At 40.3% G+C, this 22,670-nt stretch overlaps 1 protein-coding gene across 1 annotated transcript in view; it reads left to right on the top strand.

Annotated features, from left to right (window-relative positions):
- Window positions 1-22,670, top strand: part of Tmed10 (transmembrane p24 trafficking protein 10) — a 42,482-nt gene that overhangs the window by 3,145 nt on the left and 16,667 nt on the right. The window contains exons 2-3 of the mRNA XM_070029698.1: window positions 18,506-18,617; window positions 21,148-21,221. Coding sequence (XP_069885799.1) covers window positions 18,506-18,617; window positions 21,148-21,221 — 186 coding nt within the window. The remainder of the gene's footprint in view (window positions 1-18,505; window positions 18,618-21,147; window positions 21,222-22,670) is intronic.

Below are 22,670 nucleotides of genomic sequence, written 5' to 3' on the forward strand. Positions count from 1 at the left end.
GGGCTGTGTTCCTTGCTTTGTCTAGCTTCTGTAATTATCTAAATTCTTGATTCTTGGCTAATGATTTCCTCCATCTTCAAAATCAGTGGCATACTGTCAAATCTGTTTTCCCTTTTTCTGTCCCTCCATCCCTCCCTTTTTGTTAAGGAAATACTGACTTTTGCCTCCCTTTTTCCCTTTTATATGCACTCTTATGTTATTCCCCCCTAAGACCCTTAATCAAACCTTTAAAATCCCTTTTGCAGTTAAACATTAGCCAGTTTGGGAGGATTCAACTGTGGATTTCTTGGTGAGGGGTCTTGTCTGCTCAGGTGGAAACAACCTAAAGCAACCTCCATTGTAGTTTCCCATTAAGCTTTCACTTATACATTGCCTAATGACTTTTGAATGAATTCATTAATCTTGTGAAAAGATGACTTTCTTTGTTGTTGTTGGTGGTGGTGGTGATGGTCATGGGGCTTGGGCCTGGGCACTGTCCCTCAGCTCTTCAGCTCAAGGTGAGCACTCTACTATGTTAGCCACAGCGCCACTTCCGGTTTTCTGGTGGTTTATTGAAGATAAGAGTCTCACGAATTTTCCTGCTTGGGCTGGCTTGGAACTGTGATCCTCAGATCTCTGCTTCCTTAGTAGCTAGGATTACAGGCATGAACCACCAGCACCCAGCTTAAAAGATGACTTTCTAATGTAGTTGTTATTCCATATTTAATAACTAGAATTATTCTTAAGAAATTTATGAGGATTATTTAATGTATGATTAGATAAAGTTTTAAAGAATACCATGTAATTCTTAAAAAAAAAAATGCAACCAGACACTACTAGTGTCTCATGCTTGTAATCGTACCTACCTAGGAGGCTGAGATCTGAGGATTGAGGTTGGAAGCCAGCCCAAGCAGGAAAATCAGAGAGACTCATCTCCAATTAACCAACAGAAAATCAGAGTGGAGCTGTGGCTCAAAGTGGTAGAGAGCTAGCCTTGAGCAAAAGAGTTCAGGGACAGTACCCAGGCCCTAAGTTCAAGCCCCACAACCGACAAGAAAACACACACACACACACACACAACACACACACACACACACACACACACACACACACACACACACAAGAAAAGAGGGCTGGGAAGGTGGCTCAGTGGTAGAGCGTTTGCCTTGCATACATGAGGCCCTGGGTTCGATTCCTCAGTACCACATAAGCAAAAAGAAAAAAGCTGGAAGTGGTGCTGTGGCTCAAGTGGTAGAGTGCTAGCCTTGAGCTGAAGAGCTGAGGGACAGCGTTCAGGCCCCTTGACCGGACCTCCCTCCCAAAAGAAAAGAAAAGCAATTAGGGCTGGATGTGTGACTCTAGTCATATATCTAGTCTAGCCAGTATATGGCCCTGAGTTCAAAGCCCAGTACTGCCAAAGGAAAAAAGGTGGGGGGCAGTAGCTCTACTAATTCTGGCATATTTAATATAGAATCTATTAAAAAGAAAAAAGTCAGCTGGATACTGGTGGCTCACTCCTGTAATCCTAGCTACTTAGGAGACTGAGATCTGAGGATCACGGTTCAAAGCCAGCCTGTGCAGGAAAGTCTGTGAGACTCTTATCTCCAGTTAACCACCAGAGACTCATCTCCAATTAACCACCAGAAAACTGGAAGCATCATTATGGCTCAAGTGGTAGAACACTAGTCTTGAGCTGAAGAGCTCAGGGACAGGAAGCAGGCCCAGAGTTCAAGCCACAGGACTGATAAAAGGAAAAAGAAAGAAAGAATAGTGCCAGGCTCTGGTGGTTCATGCCTATAATCCTAGCTACTTAGGAGGCTGAGATTTGAGGATCATGATTCCTGGCAAGGAAAGTCCATGAGACTATTAGCTCCAATTAATCACCAGAAAACCAGAAGTGGCGCTGTAGTTCAAGTGGTAGAGCGCTAGTCTTAAGCTGAAGACCTGAGGGACAGCTCCCAGGCCCAAAGTTCAAGCCCCATGACCAATGGAAAAAAAAAAAGAAAAAAGTAAGCCATAGGGGAGAAAACAAGGGAAGAAAAATTATTGAAAAAGAAATGTATTCGGGGCTGGGAAGGTAGCTCAGTGGTAGAGTGCTTGCCTTGCATGCATGAGGCCCTGGGTTCGATTCCTCAGCACTACATAAGCAAAAAGAAAAAAAGCCAGAAGTGACGCTGTGGCTCAAGTGGTAGAGTGCTAGACTTGAGCTGAAGAGCTGAGGGACAGTGCCCAGGCCCAGAGTTCAGGCCCCACAACCGGACCCCAAAAAAAAAGAAAGAAAGAAAAGAAATGTATTCAACATCTGACTTATCTAACTGTAACCCCTTTGTATATCACCTCTATAATAACACTTATGTAACTGTAACCCCTTTGTACATCACCTCTATAATAAGAGTAAAAATTTTAAAAAGTAAGTCATAGTATACTTATTTTAAAAATAGTCTTACTGGGTGCTAGTGGCTCATGCCTGTAATCCTAGCTACTCAGGAGGCTGAGATCTGAGGATTGCTGTTCAAAGCCAACCCAGGCAGGAAAGTCCATGAGACTCGAGACTCTTATCCAATAAACCACCAAAAAACCAGAAGTGGTGCTGTGGCTCAAGTGGTAGAGTGCTTACTTTGTTTGAGCTGAAGAGCTGAGAGACAGTGCCCAGGCTCAGAGTTCAAGCCCTATGACTGACCAAAAAAAAAAAAAAAGGTCTCATTGTATATTCAAACAAAGTCATGTCTGTGTATATGTAGGGAAAAAAAGTTTTGGTGGGTAGCACTGAACTTACCAGTAACTCTTTCTGGGGAATAGAATTAGAGATGAGAAAGGCAGGGGGTTTTCAAACCATAGAGAAACATTAAATTTTTTAAAATTGGCTGGGAAGGTGGCTCAGTGGTAGAGCGCTTGCCTTGCATGCCTGAGGCCCTGGGTTTGATTCCTCAGCACCACATAAGCAAACAGAAAAAAGCCAGAAGTGGCGCTGTGGCTCAAGTGGTAGAGTGCTAGCCTTGAGCTGAAGAGCTGAGGGACAGCGCCCAGGTCCAGAGTTCAGGCCCATGACTGGACCCAAAAATAAATAAATAAATAAATAAATAAATAAATAAATAAAAAATTTTAAAATTAAGACAAACAGGATATTACTAAACAGCTCCGGGTAGGCTGTAGCTTGCAATCCTTCTGCTTCATCTTCTTGAGTACTGGAATTACCGGTCTGTACCTCTGAACCTGGCCAAAAAAAAATTACCTTTTTAATGAACATTTATTTTGAAATTAGGCAAAAGACCATTGTCAGCATAGCTAGAAAAATACAATAGTATGTATCCTCCTTCTTTTCTCTTATCAGGGCGTGAACTCAGGGCTAGGCAGGCACTATACCACTTGAGACAGAGTCCCCAGTATTTTTTACTTTCAACTCAGGGCATTGCATCTTTTTGATAACTTATGAAGATTTAAGTTTCTAGGAAGTAGGACTAATGTGTAAAGGTAACTTAGAGGGGTACAGTAACTTTCCTACTGTTTTTTGTACTGGCTGATGGTTGATTTAAGCCATTGCTCCCATATTCGTATGCAGCTGACAGCCTCGACAGAAGAGCCCTCTGTGAAATGAGCCAGCTGGACTCAGACCAGAATTTGGGCTTCCAAACAAGCCTAAGACTTGAGGGAGGTTGATGTCATCTGCTTTATCCTGTGCCCCCAACCTCATTGTTCAGTAAAACATGTGGGAAATCAAGAGACTAGTTGTGAAGAAAGAACAAGGCTTTGTTTGTGCCTAAAAGGGTCATGCTGGAGGTTTTACCGTAAATAACTTTGGAACTGTATGAAAAAAAACATTTGATCTGGCTTCACCCCCGCAGTAGTATTGTTAGGACATTCTCATTCCCTCCCCCCGTTCTCCCCTTTCCTTCTCTCCATCCCCACCCCCTCCAGTGAAGAGTGACGTATTGCCTATGTTAAGTTAATGTAGCAAATGCTGATAGAAGCAGGAAGAGAGCATCTATCCATTATCTTACCAGTGCCTGGAAATTTTCCATTTCTCGTTTTCAACACTTCTGTCAAAAAACAAAACAAACAAATAAAAAACCAGGCTCCTTGATCAACTAAAAGGAAATACCTACTATGAAGTATATTGTATCCTTTCAGCTTTTAAGTCTTGATTCTGCTTCCTTGAGGGTTTGCCTGTCTGTCTGTCTGTCTGTCTGTCTGTCTGTCTGTCTGTCTGTCTGTCTGTCTGTCTCTGTCTCTCTCTGTCTGTCTCTCTCTGTCTATCTGTCTCTCTTCCTCTCTTCTCCCCTTCTTCCTTTCCTTCTCTTCCCTGCCCTTCCATCTCTCTCCTTCCTTCTTCTTCTTCTCCCTTCTTCCCTCTCTGCCTCTCCCTGTCTCCTGTCCTCCCTCTCTCCCCCTCTCTCTATGAGGTAACTATTTGGGCACCAATCATCCTTGGGTTTGGTCAACACAGCCTATTTTACCTAGTCTATTAGTACTGGTAGGATAGAAGTATGGTTATTTAGTTAAGTGTTTACAGAGTTCTGAGTTGTTGTCACTAACAATCATAATAGTAACTTTTACTGAGTGCTTGTTATATGAAAGGCACCTCGGGAAGGATGTACAACTATCGTCCTTATTTTGCAAATGAGGCACGGAGTGATTAAGGAACATGGTTTTAAGAGTTACAGGCTTTCAGGACAGAGTAGGAGAGACACTTGAACTAATAGGCACAGGAGGAAGGAACTTCCTGAACAGAGTCCCAGGGTCACAACAAGTTGGAGAGAGACTCGACAAATGGGACTACCTTAAAATAAAAAGCTTCTGCACAGATAAAGCTATCGCAACCAAGCTAGAAAGACAACCAACTAATTGGGAAAAAATATTTACCAGCAATATATCAGACAAGGGGTTAACATCCTGTATATACAGGGAACTCAAGAAACTAATCCCTCCCAAACCTAACAAACCAATTACTAAATGGGCAAGGGAACTAAAGAGGGACTTCTCAAATGAAGAAATAAAAATGAACATGAGGAAATGTTCATCATCCCTGGTGGTGAAGGAAATGCAAATAAAGACAACCCTGAGATACCACCTTACCCCAGTCAGAATGTCCCACATCCACAAATCAGCCAACGACAAATGCTGGAGGGGATGTGGAGAACGAGGATCGCTATTACACTGCTGGTGGGAATGTACACTTATACAACCACTTTGGAAAGCAGTCTGGAGGGTCCTTAGAAAGCTAAAGATTGACCTCCCTTACGACCCAGTCATACCACTTCTAGGCATCTACCCTGAACAACAGGAACCAATATACAAGGACACGTGCACCTCCATGTTTATTGCAGCACTGTTCGCAATAGCTAGGATATGGAAACAACCTAGATGCCCCACCACAGATGAATGGATCCAAAAATTGTGGTATCTATACACAGTGGAATATTATGCAGCCATTAGAAATGACAAAATAATGGCATTTGCAGGGAAATGGATGGAGCTAGAAGGAATCATGTTGAGCGAGGTAAGCCAAGAACGAAGAGACAAACAGTACATGGTCTCCCTGATAAGTGGATGCTAAATCCAAAATGTTAGGTGATAATGACAAAACTAACAGGACTTAAGAAACAAAGAACTCCCACTCATCTGGTTGAACCACTACCAAATATCCCCATGCTGCTGATCACATATATGGCATATAACATGTGAGCACCGTTATATATTACAGACTGTGATAGACAATTTGCTCCAGGAAAGTTAGAATGAACTTGTGACTTTAAATGAGCATCATTATTCCACAATACTGTGAATTTCCGGAAATTAAGTAATCACTTAATCACAATCAAAAAAAAAAAAAAAGAACCTTGGGGAAGGGAGGGAGGGAGGGGGAAAACAATGGAGGGGGTAACAATGTTCAAGAGGAAGTGTACTCATTACCTCACTCATGTAACTGTAACCCTCTGTATAGTATCTTTACAATAAAAAAATTTTTTTAAAAATTAAAAAAAAAAGAGTTACAGGCTTTTCGCCTAGTGTCATAGCTGTGAGTTGAGCAGATCAGAATCAGACTCTATAACTTTCTACATTTTTTTAAAAATAGAGCTGACTTTAACAAAAAGGGAGCAAAAGTTAATTATCGATAACTTTGCATAAGCAGGCAGAGGCCAGCTAACAGGAAAGGGGTCCACGCTGTGGGTGCTGGGTTGGGACTCTTTGGGAGCCATGAAGTGATCATCCATCACATGTGCCCCACAGTCTTGAAGTAAGGGCTAGTGAAAACAACGAACTTGGCCGTGCCAGCATCGACATAGGGAGGATTTCTTGGGCAGCCAGGTGCCATGTGGTAGAGAGCCACAATGCTGTTTGTGGACGCTGTGTTCACAGTTCCATCCGTAGAAAGACGGGGAGGGGGGGGCCAGGCACAGAAGGACCCCAGGATGCACCTACCCCCATTGAGACAACAGGTTTTGTTAAGTTTCTTACTATCCTGAATTTCCATGGATGACACAAGCTTAAAGGACTGAGCCAGAACTGTGAGTCCCTCCTGGGACCGAATGTTGTCATCTCTGAAAGCCAATTGTCTCTCAGATGGAAATGCAAGTTCACCAAGGCTCAACTGAACAACTAATCCCATTCAAACACGTTGGAAACGGCCATCATGAAAATCACACTGAAAGAGAACTTCACCATCTTCTCCAAACCCAGAGTTGCCCCTCCTTAGAAATTCAAGGGAGAGGACGGGAATAAAAATTGCTCGCTGTGCCTTTCATTCATAGAATCACGGCCAAAACACCTCAAGGAAAATATTAATTTTCATGAAGTGGGAAAAAAAAAAGCAATTTCAAAAGGATGATCAGTCCGGATAAGAGGAATCGTTTGGTCCCAGAGGGTTTTTTCACTTTCTACTTTTAACTATTATGTTGTACTATCTCTCAGAGAGAAGGCTGGGTGTTTCTTTTTAGTTCATTTTTTATTTTGTATTAGAGCTTCTGTTCAGGAACTACAAGGTTGGTGTACCACAGAATGATCATAACCTGAAGAAGATACAGTGCAGGTAGGAGCCATTTTAAAGGAAATTGCATCCTCACATTTCAAGCAAGGAAACCAAAGCTACAAGCTGATTGACCTCTGCCCTTCCCAGAAAGACATTTTGTTTTTTCTTTTTCTTTTTTCTTAGGAAAAGGAATTGAATCCAGGGCCTTGTGCAGTCTAGGCTGTATTTAAGCCATGTCCCTAGCCCTGTTTTTCATTTTTTAAATGAATCAAGGGGGAAATACTCTTGGATTGTTAGGGTATAGGGCTGACCTTGGCAAATACAAGCATTGTGTTACTGTGCTAATAGGAAAACAGACTTGTCACCTCACCTGTGGTTTGTATGTCATCTTACATGACTAAGTGTAGACTTGTGACAAACTATTTGCATATACCTCAAAAAATATGTGGTACCCGTTGGCTACCTGAGAGGCTGAGAATGGGAGGACTCTGGATTGCAGCCAGCGCAGGCAGAAAAGTTCACAAGACTCCTTCTCAACCTGTAGCTGGGTGCAGTGGCACAGCTATCCCAAGCTGCCTGGGAACCTGAGATGGGGAAGACTTCAATGCCAGCCAGCCTGGCAGAAAAGTCTTGAAGTTTGTCTCCATGGAGGAAAGGTGTACCCAGTAGTGTGCACCTGTGATCCCAGTAATGAAGAGAAGCCTAAAGTAGTGGGCTGAAGCTCAGGCAAGTGACTGGGAGGGAAGCAAGACCTCCCCTAGAAAATATGAACAGGGCTAGGGATGTGGTTCATCTGTAGTTTACCAACCTAGAAAGCTTGATGTCCTTTTTTTAAACTCCATATCACCACACATACCCACATCCCTCTCCACACACAAACACACACAGAGAGTGAAAGTGCTTGCTTACTGGGCTCTAGGATTACATTTGAGAATCTGGAGATGTATGTGTATTTGACTTTTTTTTTTAGAAGTTTGAAATTGACGAAAAAATAGTGAAGGAAATACTTCACACCTAGAATCCCGTGTTGTAAAGATAGTGGATAGTACACCTATCATAGTGATCAAGCCAATGGGGATATATTATTACTAACCCAAGTCCATTTATCTTGTGAGGGTGTGTGTGTGTGTGTGTGTGTGTGTGTGTGTGTGTGTGTGTGTGTGTGTGTGTGTGTGTGTGTGTGTGTGTGTGTGTGTGTGTGTGTGTGTGTGTGTGTGTGTGTGTGTGTGTGTGTGTGTGTGTGTGTGTGTGTGTGCGCGCGCGCACTGGGGCTTGAACTCAGGGTCTAGGCACTGTTGGCCTTGGTTTCGTCTCTCAAGGCTGGTGCTCTACCACTTGACCCAGGACTCTACTTTCTGTATTTTGCTGGTTAATTTTAGGTAAGAGTCTCACAAACTTTGTCTGCCCAAGCTGGCTTTGAACTGCAACCCTCCTGTCTCAGCCTCCTGAGGAACTAGGTAGAATTAGAGGTGTGAGACACTAGCACTTGACTCTTTGATTTTGTTTGTTTGTTTTTGTGTTTGTTGAGAAAGGGTCTCAAGATGTATCACATGCCTAGGTTGGCCTTACAAGTTTGATACTCCTGCCTTGGACTTCTGAGTAATTGGGATTACAGGTGTGAACCACCATACCTCACTAGACCCATCCTTGGTCCAGATTTGTTTTTTGTTTTTTTTTCATGTAATACCTCTTTTCTGTTCCAGGATCCCAACCTGGATACATTACATTTTAGTTATCTGTATTTGTGCTCCCTTAGTTTATGCCAGTTTCTCTTCCTTGTTTTGAGTATCTTTATCAATTTGAGAGGTACTGGTACAGTGTTTGTGGGCTGACTCTAAATGTATTCTCATTGTATAGTAGATCTGTGGATTTGGGCAAAGACCACAGAGGTCAGATGTCATTTTCATCAACATCTTTAGTAAGACTAGTTGAAAATGATGACTTTCCCAATAAATTACTGTTCATGTTCCAGGAAAATTGTCCCTGAGATAAATTGGTTAGCTTTCATCAGAAAACAAATGATGTGTAACCTAGTTTATTTCTCTTTTTAAAATCTTGGCTTCCAGAAAACTTGAGCCAGATTTATTATCCAAATCTCATTTGTTCTACTTCAGGCTCTTAAAACACCGATTTGTTTCTTCCTCCTGGTAACCTCCATTCTGTTTTACTCCTAATTGTTTTTATTGATCTAAACTAATTAAAGTTCTTTTTCATTGGGCAGGCTGTTATCTTGAATGTTTGGTAAAGGAATTGGGCAGGCTTGAGGAGCAGGATCTGAAGAACCTTCTTCCAGTCAGTTCTCACGATGGTTCAAGAAAATAAAATTCTGAGTGGGTTTACTTTCCTAGTGATCTCTTTCCCATATTTGACAATTTCAGTATGAACATTCACATGTTCTTTACATCACCTACTCTGTATATACAATTAGTGCCTTTTCCATTGCTTTTTATTTTAAGGTATCGACTTTGGTTTGCTTTTTTTGAGATGTTATCTAGAAACTTTTCTTTTTTTTTCTTATCTTTTTTTTGGTGGGTTGTGGGGCTTGAACACTCGCCAAAGGCTAGTACTCTACCACTTAAGCCACAGCACCACTTCTGGTTTTCTGATGGTTTATTGGAGGTAAGAGTCTCACAGACTTTCCAGTCTGGGCTGGCTTTGAACTGTGATCCTCAGATCTCAGCCTCCTAAGTAGCTAGGATTATAGGTGTGAGCCACTGGCACCTGGCAAAACAAATTTTTATTACTTCCCATTCTTTGATGTCCTATTTTAAACTTGATACTACCTTTGTTTAAATAACTTTACATTAAGTAATATATAGATTTTAATTGTTAAAAAAAATGCTTTGAGGACTTGCTATTATAATGTAGGGAAAGCAACAGCTGTTTAGCATGTAGCCAAAATAATTTTTTTTGAGTTCTGAGGGTCAAACTCAGGGACTGTACATGCTGTTAAGTTCTACCACTGAACTACATTACCAACCCTTTATTAGAAGTGTGTGTGTCTATGTGTCTGTATGTGTCTGTGTGTCTGAGGCTTAGGTGCTGTCTCTATGGGTTTTTTTGCTCAAGGCTAGCACTCTGTCCCTTGAACTACAGCTCCATTTCTGGCTTTTTGCTGGTTAATTGGAGATAAAAGTCTGAGGGACTTTCCTGACTGGTCTGGCTTTGAACCAAGATTCTCAGATCTCAGCCTCCTGAGTAGCTAGGATTATAGGCTTGTGCTACTGGTAACTGGCTTCCTTTGTTAGAATTTAAGAAGAAAAAATAAAACCAGATAATCTTTTAATCTCTACTGAGAACATTTTAATTAAAGAAAATTGAAAAGCATAGTTTCAACTGGAGTTGGTAAACTATCTTTAGTTATCTATTGGTTTATGTAATGATGTTGGATTTAGGATTTTGCCATTGTTTTGTTTTTCTACTTAAGAGTTAACAATTTTTCTTTTTATTAGCATCAATTAATTGTAGAAGGGAGGGTTCATTTTTTTAAAAAAATATTATTATATTTTGTGTCTCTACCAGGGTTTGAATTTAGGACCTTGAGCTCGCTCACTCAAGCTTTTTTTCTGGTTATTTGGAGATAGTGTCTGTTTATGTTCTCATTGTATTACAAAATTATTGTCTCAACTTTGTCCCTCTCCTCTTGCCCTCTAAATAGTTCCATGGTGAAAATCATGTTTTATGTCTATATGTATGCATATCTACATTGGTATCTATACATATGCACCTGTCCATGAATATGTATATCTTTAGGTAGGTCTAGCTTCCACAGATGGGGAAAGACTTGGCTTATCTCATTTAACATGTTGTTCTCCAAATCTGTCCATGACTTCATTTTTCATTATGGCTATGTAATATTCTGTGGCATATGTACCTTATCTTTATCCATTCCATCTGTTATTGGCCCTCTCTGATTTTACTGTTTGTCTATTGTGAACAGTGCCACAATAAACTTAGTTATACAGGTGGCTTCCCCCCCCCCCCCAGCCCCACCGCATTTTGCTTGGGGCTTGGGTACTGTCCTTGAGCTTCTTTGTGCTCAAGGCTAGTGTTTTACCACTTGAGCCACAGTGTCACTTCGAAGACTTTTCTGAGTAGTTTATTGGAGATAACAGTCTCACCAACTTTTTTTTTGTCAGTCATGGGGCTTGAACTCGGCCTGGGCGCTGTCCCTCAGCTCTTCAGCTTAAGGCAAGTACTCTACCACTTTAGCCACAGTACTACTTTCCGTTTTCTGGCAGTTTATTGGAGATAAGAGTCTCATGGACTTACGTGCCCAGACTGGCTTTGAACCAAGATCCTCAAATCTCAGCCTCCTGAGTAGCTAGGATTACAGGCATGAGCCACTGGCACTCTGCACAGGTGTCTTTCTTATATATGCCCCAAAATGGTGTAGCAGGGTCATCGGAGAAGTTATTTTTATATTTTATATTATTATTTATATTATTGATGAACTTGCATACCAATTTCTATAGGGGTTTCATTAAGTTTACATTTCCACCAACAGTGTTTGAGGGTTCCTTTTACCCCTTACATCCTCACCAGCATTTGTTGTTTGTTTTCTTGATGGTTGCCATTCTGACTGGGATGAGATGAGATCTTAATGTGACTTTCATTTACACTCCCATTGTGGCTAAGGATGTTGAACTTTTCTTCATGTCTCTTAGCCATTTGTAAACTGTCTATTTACTTGCCTGTTTATTTGTTGAGTTTTTTTGTTCTTTTGCTTAATTTTTGTGTTCTTTGTATCTTTTGTATATTTTTTATCTTTTGAATAGCTAGTGAATATCTTCTCCAGTTCTGTGGATTATCACTTGGCTCTGGTCATTGTTTTTGTGTTGTTGTTGGTGGTGGTGGTGGTTTTTTTGCTTTTGTTTTTTTTTTGTATGTGTGGTGCAGAAACTCTTTAATTTAGTCCCATTTGTCAATTCCTGCTCCCATCCTCTAAGCACTGTACCTTTGTCTAAAACTTTGAGTTTCCCCTATATTTTCCAGATTTTAAGTTTCAGGTCTTACTTCTTTGATTTTTTGGTAAGTGAAGTCCCGCAACACCCAGTTTTCCCAGTACCATTTGTTGAAGAGGCTTTCTTCAGTGTGTTTTTGGCTCCTTTGTAAAAAAATTATTGGCTGCAGCAATGTGGTTTTATTACTAAGTTTTCTATAATGTTTCTTTAGTCTTTAGGTTTTTTTGTGCCAATACCAAGCTGTTTTTGTTACAATGGCTCTGTTGTATTATTTGAATTCTGATATCGTGATACCTCTGTGTTTTGTTTTTAACTCAGAATTGCTTTTGCTATTTGGGGCTTTTTATGCTTCCATATAAATTTGATTTTTCTATTTCTGTGGCTTTGATGGGTATTGCATTGAATTGATTGTTTTTGGTAGGATGGCTATTTTCATGAGAGTGATTCTGCTAACCCATGAACATAAAAGGCATTTTCATCTTCTGTTGTCTTCTTTAATTTCTTTCTTTAAGACTTTACAAATTTTTTTGGCCTTTTTTTAACTACCACAAAAAGCAGAAGTAGTTTGGTTTTATTTTTATTTTTTTAGTTTATTATTTTTTTGGGGGGTCCCGTCATGGGCCTGAACTCTGGGCCTGGGCACTGTCCCTCAGCTCTTCAGCTCAAGGCTAGCACTCTACCACTAGAGCCACAGTGCCACTTCCAGGTTTGTTTGTTTTTTTTTCTGCTTATGTGGTGCTGAGGAATCCAACCCAGGGCCTCATGCATGCAAGGCAAGCACTCTACCATTGAGCCACCTTCCCAGCCCTGGTTTTAATTTTGTGCTAGTATTTGAGCTTGAACTCAGGGCCTTGCACTTTCCCTTAGCTTTTTCGCTCAGGGTCCACTCCTCAGTTTTTGCTCTTTAATTGGAGGTAAGAGTCTCAGGCTTTTCTGCCCAGGCTAGCTTCAAACCGTAATCTTCAGATCTCAGCCTCCTGAGTAAATAGTATTACAGAACCACTGGTACCTGGCAGGACTGTAGTTTTTCTTGTAGAGGTCTTTCACTTCCTTATTTCCAAGTTAATATTTGAGTATTTTATGGTTTTGATGTTACTGTGAATGGACTGTGTTCCTAACTTCTTTATTTTTGTTTTTTATTTTTTTGGTCAGTAATGAGGCTTGAACTCTGGGCCTGGGCACTGTCCCTCAGCTCTTCAGCTCAAGGCTAGTGCTCTACCACTTGAGCCACAGCGCCACTTCCAGTTTTCTGGTGGTTTTTATTGGAGATGAGAGTCTCGTGGACTTTCCTGTGGCTTTGAACTGTGATCCTCAGATCTTAGCCTCCTGAATTGCTAGAATTACAGGCCCTAACTTCTTCTTCTTCTTCTTCTTCTTCTTCTTCTTCTTCTTCTTCTTCTTCTTCTTCTTATCTTTAAGTACTTGTACAAAGAAGCTCCCATTCTACAAAACAGTATATGAATATAAGGTGTCTGACAACATTGTCACCCATCGCTCCTAACCCATCCTTTCTCTCTTTTTTTTTTTTAATTGAGATTAGGTGATTACATAAATCTCACATATTTCACAGTACTGTGGAATAGTATACTTAAAGTCACAAACACATTTTAACCTTCACAAGGCACATTGTCATTTATACAGTTTGTGAATTCTATGAGCTTTGACAATACAAATTATTTTTTCCACATCAGGTGATGATTACATTTCTTTCCTTTTGCTTAGTCTAAGCTGTTCCTGCTTTCCTTCTCATTCCTCCCTTCCCATCTCTGTCTTTGGGTTGCTTAGTTTTTTTTTCTTCTATGTCTGGTACAGCTGATGAGGCTCTAACTTCTTTCTTAACCTGTTAAAAAATTTCATTATTATAAAGATAATGTACAGAGGGATTACAGTTATATAAGTCAGATAGACATATATCTCTGTTTGGACTTGTCACCCCTTGGCTTTTATGCTCAATGCTGGTGTTCTACCATTTGAGCCACACCTGCAGTTGCAGCATTTTGCTGGTTAATCGGAGTCTCATGGATTTATCTGCTTGGGCTGACTTCAAATCTGAGCCTCATAAGTAATTATGATTGTAGATATACACCATTGCCATCTGGCTGATATCTATGACTTTTTCCCATGAGATTAATATCTTTTTGTAACTAAATGTCTGTGAGGTTATAGGAACTTGGTAGAAAATATAAAGTTTAGAACAATTTCAACAGTCCAAATGAGCTGGCCCAACCTGAAAATTTAGTTGTCAAGTTGCCTACTTGGATTTCCAAATATCCATATAAATATTATCATGCATTATTTCTGGGAGGTAAATTTCATGCTGATAGAAAGCTACAGTGTGAGTCCTTTGCTTGCAACCTCTAGTAGTTCAGTTAAGTCTTATTTCCTAGAATGATCCACTAATAATTTTTCAGATGACATAAAACAAATGGTTCTTTTGTGATTTCAGTTTCTCTGTACAACTTGGAGAACAGTTCAAGCAAGGTTTGCGCCTCCTATCTCTTGGAGGTATGGATTGTTCTGAAGTCATTCCAAAAAATGTGACAAATTTCTTAAATTCATTTTGCCAAGCATTTTTACAAATGTCCTAATAAGAATTTATGACCTGCGTTTAAATACTGTTATGATCTAGAGACTGCTTTCTTTAAGATATAATGTGTGTGTGTTTGTGTGTGTGTGCGCGCATATGTGCTTACGCATATGTGTGTGTGTGCACGCATGCACGCATGTGCATGCATCAGTCCTGGGGCTTAAACTCAGGATCAGGATCTGGGTGCTATCTCTGTTTGTGCTCAAGGCTAGCACTCTACCACTTGAGCCACAGCTCCACTTCTAGCTTTTTTGATGGTTAATTAGAGCTGAGAGTTTCACAGACTTTGCTGCCTGATCTGGCTTATAATCACAATCTTCAGAGCTCAACTCTCTGAGTAGCTAGGATTACAGGTATAAACTATTGATCCCAGGCTTTAAAGCTTTTTTTTTTTTTTTCTTTTTTTGGTCCTGGGACTTGAACTCTGGGCCTGGTTGGTGTCCCTGAGCTCTTCAGCTCAAGGCTAGCGCTCTGCCACTTGAGCCACAGCGCCACTTCCAGTTTTCTGGTGGATAATTGGAGATAAAAGTCTCTTGGACTATCCTGCCCAGGCTGCCTTTGAACCGTGATTCTCAGATCTCAGCCTCCTGAGTAGCTAGGATTACAAGTGTGAGTCACCGGCACCTGGCTAAAACTATTTTTTGAAAGACATGTTTAATGTCTTTGGAGAAAATAAATAAAGAGATTGTAGTTTGTTCTTCTAGGGAATAAGGTAGTTGGGCAAATATAGGCTGAATCCTGTCAAACCTGTTAAATTGTTTGTCCTTGGCTGGTGACCTGGTCACCCTTGCCTGAGCAAGGATATGATGAAACCAGTGATGATGTTCAGTACTTAGTCCCTGTTCTTCTCTACTGGTTTCACGTTTTTTTTTTGTTGTTTTGTTTCTTTGTCTGCCAGTCCTGGGGCTTGAACTCTGGGCCTGGGTGCTCTGTCCCTGGGTTCCTTTTGCTCAAGGCTAATACTGTACCACTAGAGCCACAGAACTCTGGCTTTTTCTGTGACTGGTTGGAGATAAGAATGTCACAGGCTTTCCTGCCCAGACTGGCTTCAGACTGCAATGTTCAGATCTCAGCCTCCTGAGTAGATAGGATTATAGGCATAAGCCACTGGTGCCTGGCTCTGGTTTTACTTTAAACAATGTTTAGGAACGTGTGATTTCTACTTTCCCCCTAAAAAATTAAACTAATTCATTGAGCAATTCAGAAAGCTTAATGTTTACCTGAATTTGCCTTGGAGAGGGTCTTTGTTGTCTGCAGCTTTATTTATAGGAACCAAACCAAATTAGCTTATAGTATGAAAATCTGCCTTTCCTACAGTTGACTTTTTGAGCTTCCTCTGCTTTTATGAGTAATTGCATTTGTGGAGATGGGAGTAGGGAAGTGAGTGCTAGAGTAGGTGAACTGATCTCGTTCTCAGACTTGTTTGCCTTGTTTTAATGTGGGTTATCTAGTGTTCTCCATTAGTCCTTTTTTATTTTTATGGTCTTTCTCTTAGTTGATTATTCAGAAAAAGTTATTTTCAGAGCTAAATTTTCCCTTGTAGATTACATAGCTCTCGCAGACTTCAGGGTCAACCTGTGTGTGGCTGCCTGCTGATTTCTCAAGGTGAGGATATAGGCTAGACAGTGCTGTGTTTCACTTGGGAAGACCCAGCTCTCTGATTTGCACTGAGCCAAAGGATCCAAAGAGTGTGACTTTCTTGACTTGGGGCATTCCACTTGACATCTTCATGTTTGCCATCTCCTCTACCCTGAATGTTTTTACTCCTATTCTTCCTTTGATTAGGATTCATCCTTCAAGTATTTTCTGACCCTCCATAGCATGGTACCTGTCCATATCTTTAGTAGAGCACTCTTTATTTTGCAATTAAGCAGTCTTTTCATTTCACTTGGTATAATTGAAATAGAAATTCTATCTCTCTCTCTCTCTATATATATATAAATTCAAAGGAAACAACTTACTGTTTTTATGTGCATTGTGAAATGATTACCAAAATCACGTTGGATTAGCATTTTATTACCTCATACAAACTGCCAATAGAGAAAAGGGAATCCAACCTCACTAATCATCAAGAAAAGATGAATCAAAACCAAAATGAAAGTCCTGTTTTTTTATGCCTCTCCTCATGTAGTTATCTAATCTTAGACCCTTTGAAGACAGGAACTGTCTTACTTACTCTTTGGAACCAGTGATCAATAGATCTAGATGATTTTGGGGGGGGTTGGTCGTGGGGCTTGAACTCTGGGCCTGAGCGCTGTCCCTCAGCTCTTCAGCTCAAGGTGAGCACTCTACCACTTGAGCTATGGGGCCACCAACACATCCTTTCAAATTGATCAATGATGATTTTCTTTAGTTATTATGGAACTTTTTTGAAAATTAAATAGGGTTATTACTATTTTTGTCCATACATTTGATATATGTTGTTGTAGAAAGTAAAAAAAAAAAAAAAAAAAGCACAGGCAATTTCACCAGGCACTGGTAGCTAATAACATCTGTAATCTACTCAGGATACTGTGATCTGGGCTCTCTGTTTGAAAAGAGAAAAGACTGTGAGATTTTTATCTTCAATTAAGCCAGAAGCAAAGTTGTAACTCAAGTGGTAGAGCACCAGCTTGAGTGAAAAAAACAAGTAAGAACATGAAGCCCTAAGTTCACTACTAGCACACACACAAGAACTCATCATTCATAATTAACCACTGTCAGCAAGTATTTATAAATGCATAACTTAAATGTAGTATTACTCAATTTATTAATTTAAAGTTTCATTTATAAAATAATTCTATTTTAACAAACAGTATTAGGACATCTGGTTTAACATAACAAAGCCACTGCTTTTGTGTTTCATAATGCAAAGTAGTTTCCTGTCTTAGATGATGAAATATGCCTCCCCTAATCTCCTATTCAGGGCTTCATGCTCTTGCTTATTAGCTTTTTTGCTCAAGGTTGGGTCTCTAAACACTTAAGTCAGACTTCCATTTCTGGCTTTTTACTGATTAATTGGAAATAAAAATCTCTTGGATTTTTATTTTTATCTCCAAGTTGTCCAGGCTCACTTGGAGCCAGGATCCGAAAATCTCACCCTTCTCAGTAGCTAGGATTACCAGCATGAACTACTGGCACCTAGTGAAATATGCCTTGTTCAGATAGCCTTGTGCTCTTACCTGGAAATTACCCTGTCACAGCCCGGTATGGATGGCTCACACTTGTAATCTTAGCTACTCAGAAGGTTGAGATCAGAGGATGTAGGTTCAAAGCCAGCCCTGTCAGCATAGTCCCTGAGACTCTCATCTCCAATTAACCACGCCCCCCCAACAACCTACCACATCTGGAAATTGAGCTATGGCTCAAGTGGTAGAGCACTAGCCTTGAGCTAAAAAACTCAGGGACAGGTGCAAAAAGAAAAGAAAAAAAATACTGTGTCATACTATGCTTTTGATGTGGCCATTTACGTACAATTCTGTGACCCTTCATATGTTCTAATAGGCCATTCTTTAGAAAGGAAGCTGTTTAAGTTCAAAGGACTAAAGCTAAGCGAAGGAATGAAGCTACAAGGAAGGAATGATCATTTGGAAGTCAAAAATACCTTTTTTAGGACACCTTCTCCCTCTCATCTTGCCTCTACTCTATGTGCCATTAGCATAATTAATGTGAAGTTTATAGAAATAGACTGCCATAGAGATGGTCTTCTGTAAGCATGCTCTCCCCCTCCCCCCTACTTTCTGTCCTTACTGTCAGGGATCTAAGTCCCTTCTCTATCCCTAGTCTTGACATAATAAGTGCAAGTAATTGGGTAGATCTTTGGCCTAATTCTTTTTGGTGTAGGAGCAATAGGTAGGTTGTTTGAATGAGTGAAATTTATTTTTTGAGTTTTATTATCTTCCAGTCCAGTTCCTTTCTTTGGGAATGGTTGGAACATAGTCATCCTGCAGAGAGCTGTTGTCTCTTTCCATTTCTATAAGTATTCTACCTTAGTGTTACTTGCTGACTATTATTATTTTTTAATTTTAGATCACAGATTCTGCTGGCCATATTCTGTACTCCAAGGAGGATGCATCCAAGGGAAAGTTTGCCTTTACTACTGAAGACTATGATATGTTTGAAGTGTGTTTTGAGAGCAAGGGTAAGAAATCAAACTATTTCCATGGATTAAGCATCTTCTCTAACTCTAGTGCTTCCTGATATAGTCAGATACAGTTTTATTTTGTATTTTTATGTATTCTGATATGGAAAGCTGATACCTTATATCTTTAGAGCATTTTTCAAAAGGTTGTTTAGGTGGAATAAGATGAAGCAAGATAGAGAACTTAGAGCACAGGATATTAAGGACAATTAAAATATTTTGTATGATACTATATTGGTTGATATGTTTATCTAATCTCACATTTGGGATATATACAAAGAAGGAACCTAATGTAAACAATGGAATTTGGAGGATAATGATGTATTTTATCATTTGTAATACTCAGCACTCTGGTAGCAGATGTTGACAATAGCAGAAGCAATGCATGTATAGGGGGTAAGAAAAAAATGGGAAATCTCTCTGCCTTCCTCTCAGTTTTGCTATGATCCTAAAGCTGCTCTAATAAAAAGTCTTTAAAACAGAAAAGATAATTTCTTTTTTTTTTTTTTTGGGGGGGGGGGTCTGGTCGTGGGGCCTGAACTCTGGGCCTGGGTACTGTCCCTCAGCTCTTCAGCTCAAGGATAGTGCTCTACCCTTGAGCCACAGCACCACTTCCAGCTTTTTTCTTTTTGCTTATGTGGTGCTGAGGAATCGAACCCAGGGCCTCGAGCATGCAAGGCAAGCGCTCTACCACTGAGCCACCTTCCCAGCCCCAGAAAAGATAATTTCTTTGCCAGGCTAGTTCAGAGAAGATTACTGGAATGGTTTTAAGTCCATGATGTCAGCTAACGATATAAGCTGACTGTTCTATGTAAGAGACTGTATAGTTTGGACTCAGACCATCTAACAGTCTATCACTTTGTGGTTTCATTTGGGCTTGAAACATGCTAAAACTGGGCCTTGGACAGACAGGGAGACAAAAGACTCTTAGAGCATATCTGGTCATTTGAACAGAGTAGGGGGTGGGAACTACTTGGATTTTACTTTTTTTTCCATAATAGGGTTTGAATGTGGGACCTTGCACTTGTCAGGCTGGCATTCTACCACTTGAACCACAACTTCAGCCCTGCTTTTTGCTGGTTATTTTGGAAATGGAATTAGTGAACATTTCAGCCCCTAAACTATGAGCCACTGGCTTCTCGCTCCTCTCCCTACCCCCACCGTTGGGTTTGAATTCAGGGCCTTGACCTTACTAGGCTGGTGTCCTTGCCATTTGTTATACTTCGAGCTCCTCACATCTTTGTAGATGAGGAAGGAAAGCAAAAACTTGTATTATATATCTCTTGTGGATTATATCATTGTCAGGATTGCCCATCTTGATTTGGAGAAAAGACTGCTTTGGGTACTTAGTTTTGTTTGAAGACTTGTGGGGGTCTGAGAGTATAGATTAAGTTGTATAGGGCCTAGCATGCATGAGAGAATTGCAGCTGAACAGGAGGGCTTTTATTCTTTTCCTTTCTCTTCCCTAAAGACTAAAGATTAGATTTCGGGGCTAGGAAGGTGGCTCAGTGGTAGAGCGCTTGCCTTTTATGTATGAGGCCCTGGGTTTGATTCCTCAGCACCACATAAGCAAAAAGAAAAAAGCTGGAAGTGGCGCTGTGGCTCAAGTGGTAGAGTGCTAGCCTTGAGCTGAAGAGCTGAGGGACAGTGCCCAGGCCCAGAGTCCAGGCCCCACGACCAGACCCAAAAAGAAAAAAAATTAGATTTCCCTTTATCAAGGTAAATTAAATTATTTTTCTAATATGAATATTGCATTATTGACACTATTGCTTTAAATAGACACTTACATGAAGCATCCCCATTGTGCTTTTTTTTTTTTTTTTTTTTTTGCCAGTCATGAGGCTTGAATTCAGGGCCTGCGCGCTGTCCCTAAGCGTGCGCATGTGGGTGCGCGCGTGTGTGTGTGTTTTTGTGTGTGTGTCTTGAACTCTGGGCTTAAGCTCCGCTGTTCCTGAGCTCTTAAGCTCAAGGTTAGCGTTCTACCACTTTTCTGAGTAGTTTTTTTTTTTTTTTAAATTTTTGCTATTCATGGGGCCTCAACTCTGGGCCTGGGCGCTGTCCCTCAGCTCTTCAGCTCAAGGCTAGCACTCTACCACTTGAGCCACAGTGCCACTTCCCACTTTTTCTGCTTATGTGGTGCTGAGGAATTGAACTCAGGGCCTCATGCATGTAAGGCAAGCACTCTACCACTGAGCCACCTTCCCAGTGTAGACTTGTGAATTTTATTTCCCAATGCAGTAAGCCTGTGTTTTTTCTCCTGTTCTAGATCTCTGTAGCACCAGTTGCAGTATTTTGTATGCCTGCTCAGTTATTTGCCAGCAGCCTGTTCATGCTTTCCAGCACCCATACAGATAGAGGCTTTGTCTGGAATGTTTGTGATTTTAGTCTGAGCCAGGAATTTTCTGCTGCTGAGTAGGGGGAGGAGTTGTAGCTTTATTGAGAGGATAGGGTTTGGAAGAGGGAGGGTAGGCGGGTGATTTCCCAGAATTTCAAGTATTCTGCACAATGAATCTTTTGATTTCTTTCTCAGGAATGGGGCGGATACCTGACCAACTCGTGATCTTAGATATGAAGCATGGAGTAGAGGCGAAAAATTATGAAGAGGTATGTGCTGTTTTAACATACAGAGGAAGCATTCGTGTGCTGGGCTATGAGCTTATATGACCTAATCAGGTCAACAGACTTGTCTTTGCCCAGAGGCTGTGTCTTTCTCAGCAGTTGTGATAACCAGCTCTGATCTTAGTAACACAAAAAGTTGTATTAACAGGCTTGACTGGTAATTCTGGCCATGCTCTCAGCCCTGTACAAGTCTCAATATGATAAGCATTCGAGCATATGCCACTAGATCTTTGGGGGGGCAGAAATCAGATATTCATGGCTACAATTTTTTCTTTTTTTCTTTTTTTTTTTGTGCTGCTCATAGGGCTTAAACTCAGCCTGGGTGCTTTCCCCAATCATTTTTGCTCAAGGCTAGCACTCTACCACTTGAGCCATAGCATCACTAGCTTTTTTTTTGCGGGGGTGAGGGAGAATGATAGTTAAAAGTCTTACAGACTTTCTAACCTTGGCTGGTTTTGAACCTTGATCCTTGGATCTTAGCCTCCTGAGCTTCAGTTTCTAAAAGCTTGAATTTAGCAGCATGTTAATATACAAAGTTTAAAAAGTACTTTGTATTTAGTTTCTGAGGTTTCTTTCCTCAGAACCAACAGGTAGGGATATATATGTTGGTTTTTTGTAGGTCATGGATTCAGTCCTGTTTAAATTTGAACAGTTATGCTGCCTTTGAGAAATGCCAGTGATAAAAAAAAAAATACCTTTTATCAAAGTAGTTCATTTGCGTTATGAAAATATAATGAAGCCTGTTAGAGTTAAGAAGGGTGAGTGGGATTGATCAGGATACATTGTATATATGTGCCAATGTCTCAATGAAATTCCCCTTTGTACAATTAATATATGCTAATAAAAAATGCCTTTTAGTTAAAATAACTCCAGACTGTAAGATGAAGATGCAAAACCTGTTAGAGACTAGAGATAGTGATAATGAATAGAAATTTGACACTGATAAGAACTATTAATAGAGTAATAAAAACTGGTATTTGAGTGACTGAAGTAGAAGTGTGCTTTTTGTCTATTTGAGAGACTTGAGGGCAGCAAAAAATGGTTCATTAAATGAAGAACACCTTTGAAAAACTACAAGAACTATTTAAGACAAGAGACTTGATGCTTACAGAAAGATAACAGGTTGTTTGTTTTTTATTCCACCAAATATTCCTTGAGATTTTAAAGAAGTGAGGTACAAAAAATGTAAATGTATTTTTTTTTCTCAGTGGTTTAACACGGTTATTTTTATTTCTCATTCATGGTAGGTTTAATGGGGGTCACACAGCCTTCCCATCTCAGAGTTCTTTAGCAGATGCCATAAAACAGGGCAGAGAGGAACATGAGAGACCACACAGAATGTTATTGTTAGTCTTGGAACTTCTCACTTACTTTGGACCATATTTGGTTGACCAGGAGTCAGGTTCAAAATAGAGTGAGAACTATAGACTCTTT

Source organism: Dipodomys merriami, unplaced genomic scaffold, assembly GCF_024711535.1.
Source record: "Dipodomys merriami isolate MVZ:Mamm:240054 unplaced genomic scaffold, mDipMer1.0.p SCAF_1, whole genome shotgun sequence".
In the NCBI taxonomy this organism is placed as follows: Eukaryota; Metazoa; Chordata; class Mammalia; order Rodentia; family Heteromyidae; genus Dipodomys; species Dipodomys merriami.